This window comes from Oncorhynchus nerka, linkage group LG25, assembly GCF_034236695.1.
Source record: "Oncorhynchus nerka isolate Pitt River linkage group LG25, Oner_Uvic_2.0, whole genome shotgun sequence".
In the NCBI taxonomy this organism is placed as follows: Eukaryota; Metazoa; Chordata; class Actinopteri; order Salmoniformes; family Salmonidae; genus Oncorhynchus; species Oncorhynchus nerka.
The window spans coordinates 1,807,543-1,821,870 of NC_088420.1; the positions used below are offsets into that span (position 1 = coordinate 1,807,543).

The 14,328-nt window shown below is 47.0% G+C and overlaps 1 protein-coding gene across 1 annotated transcript in view; it reads left to right on the forward strand.

Annotated features, from left to right (window-relative positions):
- Positions 1-2,322: 2,322 nt before the first annotated feature.
- atp10a (ATPase phospholipid transporting 10A) overlaps positions 2,323-14,328 on the forward strand; it is a 165,255-nt gene continuing 153,249 nt past the window's right edge. Inside the window, exon 1 of the mRNA XM_065009979.1 lies at positions 2,323-3,073. Coding sequence (XP_064866051.1) covers positions 2,655-3,073 — 419 coding nt within the window. The 5' untranslated portion in view covers positions 2,323-2,654. The remainder of the gene's footprint in view (positions 3,074-14,328) is intronic.

Sequence of the window (14,328 nt, forward strand, 5' to 3'; positions counted from 1 at the left end):
CCTGTATATAGTCACCTTCCCCCTATACATATCTACCTCCATCACTCCAGTATCCCTGTCACCTTCCCCCTATACATATCTACCTCCATCACTCCAGTATCCCTGTCACCTTCCCCATATACATATACCTCCATCACTCCATCCCTCCATATCCCCTCCATGGTATCCCTGTATATACACCTTCCCCCTTAATATGGAACTCCATCCTCCATATAGTCACCTTCCCCCTATACATATCTACCTCCATCACTCCAGTATCCCTGTACATTGTTAACATGGTACTGAACTGACTTTTAAAATATTTCCTGTTTATAGTATGCTTACTTACTTATTTACTTACTTTACTGTGTCTTACTTTACTGTGTCTTACTTTACTGTGTCTTACTTTACTGTTTATTATTTCTCTATTTTTTTTAAATAATACATTAATTGATTATTGAATTTTTGGGTTATGAGTTTGCAAGAAAGTAATTTCACTGTAATTGTGACTGTCACATTCTGACCTTTATTTCCTTTGTTTTGTCTTTATTTAGTATGGTCAGGGCGTGAGTTGGGGTGGGCAGTCTATGTTTGTTTTTCTATGTTTGGTTTCTGTTTCGGCCCAGTATGGTTCTCAATCAGAGGCAGGTGTCGTTAGTTGTCTCTGATTGAGAATCATACTTAGGTAGCCTGGGTGGTTTCACTGTTGGTGTGTGGGTGTTTGTCGCCACACGGTACTGGTTCGTTTTTTTGTTGTTTTTTTTGTAGATTTCACGTTTTTTGTTCATTTGTCTTGAATAAATCATCACGAACACTTACCATGCTGCATCTTGGTCCGATCCTTACTCCTCCTCAGACGAAGAGGAGATCTGCCGTTACAGTGACATTAAAACTTGAAACTGACAGGCCTGCAAATAACAATTGGCCTCACATGGCAGGGAGTAATTACAATACACTGTAACCCTGGCCGTCTCGTACTGTGATCATCAACAGGTAGGAGTTCCATAACGGCCTCAGATCCTTTGGTGTAGAATTCTTACCTGATTATTTGTGGCCTTTTCAAATTGGCCATGTAAACCTACATGCACTGTCAGGAAGCAAAACAAAGGAGATGATTGCCCCCCACCCACCCCAGAAGAAATGCAGAGAAATTAATCCTTAATGGTCCTTGAATTTTGGTTGAAATACTGTATTTCAAAACAACATGACGAAACAAATACCATTTAGCTTCTGCCTACTTTGGAAGTCCCCAGAGTGGGTTTCTGTAGGCCAGGGATGGGTAACTTTGGTTGGAGGCCACAACATATCTGAACCCATCATAGTGCCACGGTTGTATTTAAAAAAAAAAAAAAAAACTTTTATTTTTGTGCAATTCTACTCATTTTGTCATGGGGTTAATAGTACAATAGCTCATTTCTTGCATTTCTACACATTTCTCAATAGGTTGGAGAGAAATGTTTGCAGTTTTTAATATGAGATCTAAGTGAGACGGACCAACAAAAATCAATGGGAGCCCCCCAGGCTCTAATTTGGCCTTAATTACTACGGGTTTAGATAGCTGGCCACTAGACTAATTTACTAATCTAAAAAATGATATCCTGAAATGGGCTACTTGAGTGAATATCAGTGACTGGTGTAATAAGAGGGAAACTGTTAATGCACAACCACATTTCAAAATTGCACCCTGGGTATTCTACTTTTTTACCTCTAGTTTTCCATCCCTGATCTATGCCTAATAAACAAAACAAAACCTTAAAAAAATATAACCCACAATGCAAAAGCTGGTTGAATCAATGTTGTTTCTATATCATTTCAACCCCCCCCCCCCCCAAAAAAAAATATATATGTAATGACATTGAATAATTAGATTTGGTATAAAGTCGTCAACATAAGTGCTTTTTTTTTTTTTTTTTAACCTAAATCCTATGAGATGGTGAAATGTTTTGTTGATGTAATTATATTATTTACCTTAGTTGACAACTCAATCAAATGTAAATCAAAACTAGACTGAACTCTGTGCCCCAGTTGGAAACGTTTAATTATGAAAGTTTATCTCTTGACACAATCTCATCATCCATAGATCATCCAACATGAGGACTTTGTGTTTGGACAGAGACGGATAGTACTTTAACTTCCAGGTAGGACAGTTTGAACTCCAATAATATCGCGTCGGGCCGCGTGGCACTTCCACCCAGACGATGTAAGAAGTGCTGTTTGGGGAGAGGGAGGAGCGTGGGGGTCAGAGCGTGTCAGTAGTGACGACCCTGTGTCCCCTCCTCTCTCTCTCTCTCTCTGCGCACAATCTGCACAGATCCCAGGCTTTTTAAACACATGGCCACGGACTTTGCCACGACATCCCAAAGTCAAAGTCTATCCATGTGTTCTACAACTCACCGACTGAACGGCAAAAGTTATGTTCTTCACAACTATGCCCTCTAGCTTTTCCGAAGCATCTCTAAACGGCCAAATGAAAACATGTTAATATTAGAATGCTTTCGTCTGAATACGGGAAATCGAGGTAGATGATAGTAAAAGAAGAGATTAGCGTGAAAACAGAGACTAATACAATGTCATTCTGAAGGTATGGAGCTAAATAATTACATAGGACATTTTTATGTTTAAAAAACGTTAAAAAAAAAAGAAAAGGAAAAGTTTGGGAGAGTTTGAGGCAAAGTATGGCGCGAGAGAAGATTGGAGAAACCGAAGTGGTGAACGTGAAGAAACAGAGGAAAAAGACCAAGAAAGAGCACAAAACACGGACTGTTCATTCTAACATTTTATATGATCGAACCAAAGGCGAGGACAACCCAAATAGACACTATTCAGACAACGAGATTAAAACCACAAAATATACTCTTCTCTCTTTTCTGCCGAAAAATCTGTTCGAGCAGTTCCATAGGTTTGCCAACGTATACTTCGTGTTCATCGCCCTGCTGAATTTTGTTCCAGTTTGTAATGCTTTCCAACCACAGCTGGCCCTGGCACCAGTGGTCTTCATCTTGTCTGTCACTGCCATCAAAGACCTTTGGGAGGATTACAGAAGACACAGATCCGACAAAGAAATCAACCACATGGATTGTTTGGTTTATAGCAGGTACAGTAGTTATCCTACGGATTATATGCGCCGTGTTCAATAAGTAGCCAATACGCTGTGTTCAATAAGTAGCCAATACGCTGTGTTCAATAAGTAGCCTATGCCGCTGTGTTCAATAAGTAGCCTATACGCTGTGTTCAATAAGTAGCCTATGCGCTGTGTTCAATAAGTAGCCTATGCGCTGTGTTCAATAAGTAGCCTATGCGCTGTGTTCAATAAGTAGCCTATGCGCTGTGTTCAATAAGTAGCCTATGCCGCTGTGTTCAATAAGTAGCCTATGCGCTGTGTTCAATAAGTAGCCTATGCCGCTGTGTTCAATAAGTAGCCTATGCGCTGTGTTCAATAAGTAGCCTATGCGCTGTGTTCAATAAGTAGCCTATGCGCTGTGTTCAATAAGTAGCCTATGCGCTGTGTTCAATAAGTAGCCTATGCGCTGTGTTCAATAAGTAGCCTATGCGCTGTGTTCAATAAGTAGCCTATGCGCTGTGTTCAATAAGTAGCCTATGCGCTGTGTTCAATAAGTAGCCTATGCGCTGTGTTCAATAAGTAGCCTATGCCGCTGTGTTCAATAAGTAGCCTATACGCTGTGTTCAATAAGTAGCCTATGCGCTGTGTTCAAGCCTATGCGCTGTGTTCAAGTAGCCTATACGCTGTGTTCAATAAGTAGCCTATGTGTTCGCTGTGTTCAATAAGTAGCCTATGCGCTGTGTTCAATAAGTAGCCTATGCGCTGTGTTCAATAAGTAGCCTATGCGCTGTGTTCAATAAGTAGCCTATGCGCTGTGTTCAATAAGTAGCCTATGCGCTGTGTTCAATAAGTAGCCCTGTGTTCAATAAGTAGCGCTGTGTTCAATAAGTAGCCTATGCGCTGTGTTCAATAAGTAGCCTATGCGCTGTGTTCAATAAGTAGCCTATGCGCTGTGTTCAATAAGTAGCCTATGCGCTGTGTTCAATAAGTAGCCAATATGGGCCGCTGTGTTAGCTGGGAGATAAGTTGAGTTTATGCGCTGTTGTTCAATAAGACAGCCTATGGCGCATTTGATGTCTAGGGTCAGCATACATACATGCGCTGTGTTTGATGTGCTTTCATTGTCTCACTTAAGAAACTACAGTCCCCTTCAGCTGTATTCACAGTAGCCTTGACTTTTTCCACATGTTGTTCACTGGCCTATACTCCATAATGTCGCGGTGGTATTATGTTTTTCATTTAGTTTACAAATGAATCAAAAACGAAAAGCTGAAATGTCTTGAGTCAATAAGTATTAGCCTTGTTTATGTCAAGCCTAAATGTTCAGGAGTAAAAATGTGCTGAATAAGTCACATAATAAGTTGCATGGACTCACTCTGTGTTCAATAATGGTGTTCAACATTCTTTTGAATGACTACCTATCTCTGTATCCCACAATAACTTGTTGGTTATTACTGCATTGTCGAACTAGAAGCACAAGCATTTCGCTACAGTAGCCTAACATCTGCCAACCTGTGTTGACCATTAACAGTAGCCAATAACATCTGCTAACCTGTGTATGTGACCAATAACATAGCCTAACGCTGTGTTCAATAACATCTATGCCTGTGTTCAATAACATCTATGCGCTGTGTTCAATAAGTAGCCATATGCGCTGTAACATCTGCTAACCATGTGCTGTGTTCAATAACATCTGCTAACCATGTGTATGTGACCATTAACATGTGTAACAATGACCAATAACATCTGCTAACCATGTGTTCATTAACATCTGCTAACCTGTGTTCAATCTGCTAACCATGCGCTGTGTTCAAATAACATTTGATTTGATTTGATTTGATCTGTAAGGTCCCTCATCTCTCTACCCAACACATACAATTATCTGTAAGGTCCCTCAGTCAAACAGTGAATTTCAAACACAGATTCAACCACAAAGAGCCCTATGCGCTGTGAGTCAAAAGACAGGCCTGGATGCGATCTGTGTTTCAATACTTGGAGTCAAACAGACAGGCCTGGAGTAGATCTTTAAGGTCAGGTTCCTCAAGGTACATGGAGGCAAACAGACAGGCCTGTGAGATCAATCAGGTAGCCCAAGGTACATGGAGGCAAACAGACAGGCCTGGAGGAGCTGTGTTCAGGTTAAGTAGGCAAACAGACAGGCCTGGAGGAGATCTTCAAGGTCAGGTTCCTCCCAAGCGCTGTGGAGTCAAAACAGACAGGCCTGGAGGAGATCTTTAAGGTCAGGTTCCTCCCTGTGTTCTAATACAGTAGCCTGGAGGAGATCGCTGTGTTCCTCCCAAGGTAGAGTCAAACAGATGAGGAGGGATCTTTAAGGTCAGGTTCCTCCCCAAGGTACTGGAGTCTAGCTGGGACAGGCCTGGAGGAGATCTTTAAGGTCAGGTTCCTCCCAAGGTACTTGAGTCTAACAGACAGGCCTGGAGGAGATCTTTAAGGTCAGGTTCCTCCCAAGGTACTTGGAGTCTAACAGACAGGCCTGGAGGAGATCTTTAAGGTCAGGTTCCTCCCAAGGTACTTGGAGTACAACAGACAGGCCTGGATGAGATCTTTAAGGTCAGGTTCCTCCCCTACTTGAGAAACAGACAGGCCTGGAGGAGAAAGGTAGGTTCCTCCCCAAGGTACTTGGAGTCAAACAGACAGGCCTGGAGGAGATCTTTAAGGTCAGGTTCCTCCCCAATAATGTCAAACAGACAGGCCTGGAGGAGATCTTTCATTTAGGTTTACAAATGAGTCAAACAGACAGGTCTGGAGATCTTGAGGTCAGGTTCCTAAGGTATTGGAGGCAAACAGACAGGCCTGGAGGAGATCTTTAAGGTCAGGTTCCTAAATAAGTACTTGGAGGCAAACAGACAGGCCTGGAGGAGATCTTTAAGGTCAGGTTCCTCCCAAGGTACTTGGAGTCAAACAGACAGGCCTGGAGGAGATCTTTAATCAGGTTCCTCCCAGGTCTTGGAGTCTAACAGACAGGCCTGGAGGAGATCTTTAAGGTCAGGTTTATTACTGCAGGAGTCAAACAGACAGGCCTGGAGGAGATCTTTAAGGTCAGGTTCCTCCCATTAACATCTGGAGTCAAACAGACAGGCCTGGAGGAGATCTTTAAGGTCAGGTTCCTCCCCAAACCTTGGAGTCAAACAGACAGGCCTGGAGGAGATCTTTAAGGTCAACCCCCAAGGTATTGACAAACAGACAGGCCTGGGAGATCTTTAAGGTCAGGTTCCTCCCCAAGGTAACTTGGAGTCAAACAGACAGGCCTGGATGTGATCTTTAAGGTCAGGTTCCTAAGGTACATGGAGGCAAACAGACAGGCCTGGAGGAGATCAGGTCAGGGCCCTCAGCAAGGTACTTGGAGTCAAACAGACAGGCCTGGAGGAGATCTTTAAGGTCAGGTTCCTCCCAATAACATCTGCTAACCATTGGAGGCAAACAGACAGGCCTGGAGGAGATCTTTAAGGTCAGGTTCCTCCCCATGTGAGGCAAACAGACAGGCCTGAGGAATCTTTGTGTAGGTTCCTTAACATCTTGGAGTCAAACAGACAGGCCTGGATAAGATCTTTGGTCAGGTTCCTCCCAAGGTATTGGAGTCAAACAGACAGGCCTGGATTTGAGATCTTTAAGGTCAGGTTCCTCCCCAAGGTACATGGAGGCAAACAGACAGGCCTGGAGGAGATCTTTAAGGTCCCTCAGCAAGGTCTTGGAGTCAAACAGCCTGAGATCTTTAAGGTCAGGTTCCTCCCCAACACAGAGTCAAACCAGGCCTGGAGGAAAGAGCCCTCAGCAAGGTACTTGGAGTCAAACAGACAGGCCTGGAGGAGATCTTTAAGGTCAGGTTCCTCCCCAAGGTACTTGGAGTCAAACAGACAGGCCTGGAGGAGATCTTTAAGGTCAGGTTCCTCCCCAAGGTACTTGGAGTCAAACAGACAGGCCTGGATGAGATCTTTAAGGTCAGGTTCCTCCCCAAGGTACTTGGAGTCAAACAGACAGGCCTGGAGGAGATCTTTAAGGTCAGGTTCCTCCCCAAGCTACTTGGAGTCAAACAGACAGGCCTGGAGGAGATCTTTAAGGTCAGGTTCCTCCCCAAGGTACTTGGAGTCAAACAGACAGGCCTGGAGGAGATCTTTAAGGTCAGGTTCCTCCCCAAGGTACTTGGAGTCAAACAGACAGGCCTGGATGAGATCTTTAAGGTCAGGTTCCTCCCCAAGGTACTTGGAGTCAAACAGACAGGCCTGGAGGAGATCTTTAAGGTCAGGTTCCTCCCCAAGGTACTTGGAGGCAAACAGACAGGCCTGGAGGAGATCTTTAAGGTCAGGTTCCTCCCCAAGGTACTTGGAGTCAAACAGACAGGCCTGGATGAGATCTTTAAGGTCAGGTTCCTCCCCAAGGTACATGGAGGCAAACAGACAGGCCTGGAGGAGATCTTTAAGGTCAGGGCCCTCAGCAAGGTACTTGGAGTCAAACAGACAGGCCTGGAGGAGATCTTTAAGGTCAGGTTCCTCCCCAAGGTACTTGGAGGCAAACAGACAGGCCTGGAGGAGATCTTTAAGGTCAGGTTCCTCCCCAAGGTACTTGGAGGCAAACAGACAGGCCTGGAGGAGATCTTTAAGGTCAGGTTCCTCCCCAAGGTACTTGGAGTCAAACAGACAGGCCTGGAGGAGATCTTTAAGGTCAGGTTCCTCCCCAAGGTACTTGGAGTCAAACAGACAGGCCTGGATGAGATCTTTAAGGTCAGGTTCCTCCCCAAGGTACATGGAGGCAAACAGACAGGCCTGGAGGAGATCTTTAAGGTCAGGGCCCTCAGCCTTGGAGTCAAACAGACCTGGAGGAATCTTTAAGGTCAGGTTCCTCCCCAAGGTACTTGGAGTCCAGACAGGCCTGGAGGAGATCTTTAAGGTCAGGGCCCTCAGCAAGGTACTTGGAGTCAAACAGACAGGCCTCTGAGATCAGGTATAGGTTCCTCCCAGCTTGGAAAAAAGACAGGCCTGGAGGAGAATCAGGTTCCTCCCCAAGGTACTTGGAGTCAAACAGACAGGCCTGGATGAGATCGGGCTCAGGTTCCTCCCCAAGGTACTTGGAGTCAAACAGACAGGCCTGGAGGAGATCTTTAAGGTCAGGTTCCTACTTGGAGTCAAACAGACAGGCCTTCCTCTCCCAAGACTCTTGGAGTCAAACAGACAGGCCTGGAGAGATCTTTAAGGTCAGGTTCCTCCCCAAGACTTGGAGTCAAACAGACAGGCCAGAGATCTTTAAGGTCAGGTTTCCCAAGGTACTTGGAGTCAAACAGACAGGCCTGGAGAGATCTTTAAATCAGGTTCCTCCCAAGGACTTGGAGTCAAACAGACAGGCCTGGAGGAGATCTTTAAGGTCAGGTTCCTCCCAAGGACTTGGAGTCAAACAGACAGGCCTGGAGGAGATCTTTAAGGTCAGGTTCCTAGACAAGGTACTTGGAGTCAAACAGAGCCTGGAGGAGATCTTTAAGGTCAGGTTCCTCCCAGGTACTTGGAGTCAAAGACAGGCCTGGAGGAGATCTTTAAGGTCAGGTTCCTCCCCTATACTTGGAGTCAAACAGACAGGCCTGGAGGAGATCCAGCAGGGTTCCTCCCCAAGGTACTTGGAGTCAAACAGACAGGCCTGGAGGAGATCTTTAAGGTCAGGTTCCTCCCAGTAAGTCAAACAGACAGGCCTGGAGGAGATCTTTAAGGTCAGGTTCCTCCCCCACTTGGAGTCAAACAGACAGGCCTGGAGGAGATCTTTAAGGTCAGGTTCCTCCCAAGGTACTTGGAGTCAAACAGACAGGCCTGGAGGATCTTTAAGGTCAGGTTCCTCCCAAGGTACTTCCAGTCAAACAGACAGGCCTAGGATGATCTTTAGGTCAGGTTCCTAAGGTACTTGGTGTCCAGACAGGCCTGGAGGAGATCTTTAAGGTCAGGGCCCTCCACAAGGTAAGTGTCCAGACAGGCCTGGAGGAATCTTTAAGTTCAGGGCCCTCCCCAAAGCCCACAATCATTTAAGACCAAGCCACCCCTGTACCCGGACTTTGAACTACTCCCCTCTGGGTGCAGGTATAGGACACCCCTCAGCAGGAAAAACACAACTAGACAATCATTTGTGCCAGGTGTGATATCCCTCCTATATAGCTCGGGCTAATGTTCCTATCGACTCAGTAAGGCCAGCAGGCTAATATTCCTATCGACTCAGTAAGGCCAGCAGGCTAATGTTCCTATAGACTCAGTAAGGCCAGCAGGCTAATGTTCCCATAGACTCAGTAAGGCCAGCAGGCTAATGTTCCCATAGACTCAGTAAGACCAGCAGGCTAATGTTCCCATAGACTCAGTAAGGCCAGCAGGCTAATGTTCCTATCGACTCAGTAAGGCCAGCAGGCTAATGTTCCTATAGACTCAGTAAGGCCAGCAGGCTAATGTTCCTATAGACTCAGTAAGGCCAGCAGGCTAATGTTCCTATCGACTCAGTAAGACCAGCAGGCTAATGTTCCTATCCACCCAGTAAGGCCAGCAGGCTAATGTTCCTATCCACCCAGTAAGGCCAGCAGGCTAATGTTCCTATCCACTCAGTAAGGCCAGCAGGCTAATGTTCCTATAGACTCAGTAAGACCAGCAGGCTAATGTTCCCATAGACTCAGTAAGACCAGCAGGCTAATGTTCCTATCGACTCAGTAAGGCCAGCAGGCTAATGTTCCTATAGACTCAGTAAGACCAGCAGGCTAATGTTCCCATAGACTCAGTAAGGCCAGCAGGCTAATGTTCCTATAGACCAACAGGCTAATGTTCCTATCCACCCAGTAAGGCCAGCAGGCTAATGTTCCTATCCACCCAGTAAGGCCAGCAGGCTAATGTTCCTATCCACTCAGTAAGGCCAGCAGGCTAATGTTCCTATCCACTCAGTAAGGCCAGCAGGCTAATGTTCCTATCCACCCAGTAAGGCCAGCAGGCTAATGTTCCTATCCACCCAGTAAGGCCAGCAGGCTAATGTTCCTATCCACTCAGTAAGGCCAGCAGGCTAATGTTCCTATCGACTCAGTAAGGCCAGCAGGCTAATGTTCCTATCGACTCAGTAAGGCCAGCAGGCTAATGTTCCTATCGACTCAGTAAGGCCAGCAGGCTAATGTTCCTATAGACCCAGTAAGGCCAGCAGGCTAATGTTCCTATCGACTCAGTAAGGCCAGCAGGCTAATGTTCCTATAGACCCAGTAAGGCCAGCAGGTTAATGTTCCTATAGACTCAGTAAGGCCAGCAGGCTAATGTTCATTTAACTCAGTAAGACCAGCAGGCTAATGTTCCTATCCACCCAGTAAGGCCAGCAGGCTAATGTTCCTATCCACCCTTCAAGGCCAGCATTTCTATCCACTCAGTAAGGCCAGCAGGCTAATGTTCCTACTAGACTCTAAGACCAGCAGGCTAATGTTCCTACTAGACTCAGTAAGACCAGCAGGCTAATGTTCCTATCGACTCAGTAAGGCCAGCAGGCTAATGTTCCTATAGACTCAGTAAGACCAGCAGGCTAATGTTCCCATAGACTCAGTAAGGCCAGCAGGCTAATGTTCCTATAGACCAACAGGCTAATGTTCCTATCCAGCAGTAAGGCCAGCAGGCTAATGTTCCTATCCACCCAGTAAGGCCAGCAGGCTAATGTTCCTATCCACTCAGTAAGGCCAGCAGGCTAATGTTCCTATCCACTCAGTAAGGCCAGCAGGCTAATGTTCCTATCCACCCAGTAAGGCCAGCAGGCTAATGTTCCTATCCCAGTAAGGCCAGCAGGCTAATGTTCCTAATCCACTCAGTAAGGCCAGCAGGCTAATGTTCCTATCGACTCAGTAAGGCCAGCAGGCTAATGTTCCTATCGACTCAGTAAGGCCAGCAGGCTAATGTTCCTATAGACCCAGTAACTGCAGCAGTCTAATCTTCCCTCCCTGTCCTCAGTAAGTCTCAGCAGGCTAATGTTCCTATAGACCCAGTAATCCACAGGTTAATGTCCTATCGACTCAGTAAGGCCAGCAGGCTAGTCATTTAACTGTTATGAATGTAATATTGTCAATTTGGTTTTGTATTTAAATGTGTACATGACACTTCAACAACATTTCATCATGTGGACAATAAAGTCCAGCAACCTGTCCTACTGCCAGTCTCTTTATCTAATCACGCCCTGTCCTACTGCCAGTCTCTCTAGCTAATCCACTCCCTGTCCTACTGCCAGTCTCTATCTAATCCACTCCCTGTCCTACTGCCAAGTCTCTTTATCTAATCCACTCCCTGTCCTACTGCCAGTCTCTAGCTAATCCACTCCCTGTCCTACTGCAAGTCTCTTTATCTAATCTACTCCCTGTCCTACTGCCAGTCTCTCTAGCTAATCCACTCCCTGTCCTACTGCCAGTCTCTAGATAATCCACTCCTGTCCTACTGCCAGTCTCTCTAGCTAATCCACTCCCTGTCCTACTGCCAGTCTCTCTATCTAATCCACTCCCTGTCCTACTGCCAGTCTCTATCTAATCCACTCCCTGTCCTACTGCCAGTCTCTATCTAATCCAGACTCCCTGTCCTACTGCCAGTCTCTCTATCTAATCCACTCCCTGTCCTACTGCCAGTCTCTATCTAATCCACTCCCTGTCCTACTGCCAGTCTCTCTAGCTAATCCACTCCCTGTCCTACTGCCAGTCTCTATCTAATCCACTCCCTGTCCTACTGCCAGTCTCTAGCGAATCCACTCCCTGTCCTACTGCCAGTCTCTCTAGCTAATCCACTCCCTGTCCTACTGCCAGTCTCTAGCTAATCCACTCCCTGTCCTACTGCCAGTCTCTATCTAATCCACTCCCTGTCCTACTGCCAGTCTCTCTAGCTAATCCACTCCCTGTCCTACTGCCAGTCTCTATCTAATCCACTCCCTGTCCTACTGCCAATCTCTAGCTAATCCACTCCCTGTCCTACTGCCAGTCTCTAGCTAATCCACTCCCTGTCCTACTGCCATCTCACTCCCTGTCCAGTCCTAGCTAATCCACTCCCTGTCCTACTGCCAGTCTCTCTAGCTAATCCACTCCCTGTCCTACAGTCTCCTAGCTAATCCACTCCCTGTCTCTGCCAGTCTAATCCACTCCCTGTCCTACTGCCAGTCTCTAGCTAATCCACTCCCTGTCCTACTGCCAGTCTCTCTAGCTAATCCACTCCCTGTCCTACTGCCAGTCTCTAGCTAATCCACTCCCTGTCCTACTGCCAGTCTCTAGCTAATCCACTCCCTGTCCTACTGCCAGTCTCTATCTAATCCACTCCCTGTCCTACTGCCAATCTCTAGCTAATCCACTCCCTGTCCTACTGCCAGTCTCTAGCTAATCCACTCCCTGTCCTACTGCCAGTCTCTATCTAATCCACTCCCTGTCCTACAGTCTCTCTAGCTAATCCACTCCCTGTCCTACTGCCAGTCTCTCTAGCTAATCCACTCCCTGTCCTACTGCCAGTCTCTAGCTAATCCACTCCCTGTCCTACTGCCAGTCTCTATCTAATCCACTCCCTGTCCTACTGCCAGTCTCTAGCTAATCCACTCCCTGTCCTACTGCCAGTCTCTAGCTAATCCACTCCCTGTCCTACTGCCAGTCTCTAGCTAATCCACTCCCTGTCCCTGCCACTATCTAATCCACTCCCTGTCCTACTGCCAGTCTCTAGCTAATCCACTCCCTGTCCTACTGCCAGTCTCTTTATCTAATCCACTCCCTGTCCTACTGCCAGTCTCTAGCTAATCCACTCCCTGTCCTACTGCCAGTCTCTTTATCTAATCCACTCCCTGTCCTACTGCCAGTCTCTATCTAATCCACTCCCTGTCCTACTGCCAGTCTCTCTAGCTAATCCACTCCCTGTCCTACTGCCAGTCTCTATCTAATCCACTCCCTGTCCTACTGCCAGTCTCTTTATCTAATCCACTCCCTGTCCTACTGCCAGTCTCTAGCTAATCCACTCCCTGTCCTACTGCCAGTCTCTAGCTAATCCACTCCCTGTCCTACTGCCAGTCTCTCTAGCTAATCCACTCCCTGTCCTACTGCCAGTCTCTATCTAATCCACACCCTGTCCTACTGCCAGTCTCTATCTAATCCACACCCTGTCCTACTGCCAGTCTCTCTAGCTAATCCACTCCCTGTCCTACTGCCATTCTCTTTATCTAATCCACTCCCTGTCCTACTGCCAGTCTCTATCTAATCCACACCCTGTCCTACTGCCAGTCTCTCTAGCTAATCCACTCCCTGTCCTACTGCCAGTCTCTATCTAATCCACTCCCTGTCCTACTGCCAGTCTCTATCTAATCCACACCCTGTCCTACTGCCAGTCTCTCTAGCTAATCCACTCCCTGTCCTACTGCCAGTCTCTTTATCTAATCCACTCCCTGTCCTACTGCCAGTCTCTTTATCTAATCCACACCCTGTCCTACTGCCAGTCTCTCTAGCTAATCCACTCCCTGTCCTACTGCCAGTCTCTTTATCTAATCCACGCCCTGTCCTACTGCCAGTCTCTTTATCTAATCCACTCCCTGTCCTACTGCCAGTCTCTCTAGCTAATCCACTCCCTGTCCTACTGCCAGTCTCTAGCTAATCCACTCCCTGTCCTACTGCCAGTCTCTCTAGCTAATCCACTCCCTGTCCTACTGCCAGTCTCTTTATCTAATCCACACCCTGTCCTACTGCCAGTCTCTCTAGCTAATCTACTCCCTGTCCTACTGCCAGTCTCTTTATCTAATCCACTCCCTGTCCTACTGCCAGTCTCTTTATCTAATCCACTCCCTGTCCTACTGCCAGTCTCTATCTAATCCACTCCCTGTCCTACTGCCAGTCTCTATCTAATCCACTCCCTGTCCTACTGCCAGTCTCTAGCTAATCCACTCCCTGTCCTACTGCCAGTCTCTAGCTAATCCACTCCCTGTCCTACTGCCAGTCTCTTTATCTAATCCACTCCCTGTCCTACTGCCAGTCTCTAGCTAATCCACTCCCTGTCCTACTGCCAGTCTCTCTAGCTAATCCACTCCCTGTCCTACTGCCAGTCTCTCTAGGGTTAGGGTTACGACCCCTGTGGACTGTAGGGTTACGACCCCTGTGGACTGTAGGGTTACGACCCCTGTGGACTGTAGGGTTACGACCCCTGTGGACTGTAGGGTTACGATCCCTGTGGACTGTAGGGTTGACCCCTGTGGACTGTAGGGTTGACCCCTGTGGACTATAGGGTTGACCCCTGTGGACTGTAGGGTTGACCCCTGTGGACTGTAGGGTTACGACCCCTGTGGACTGT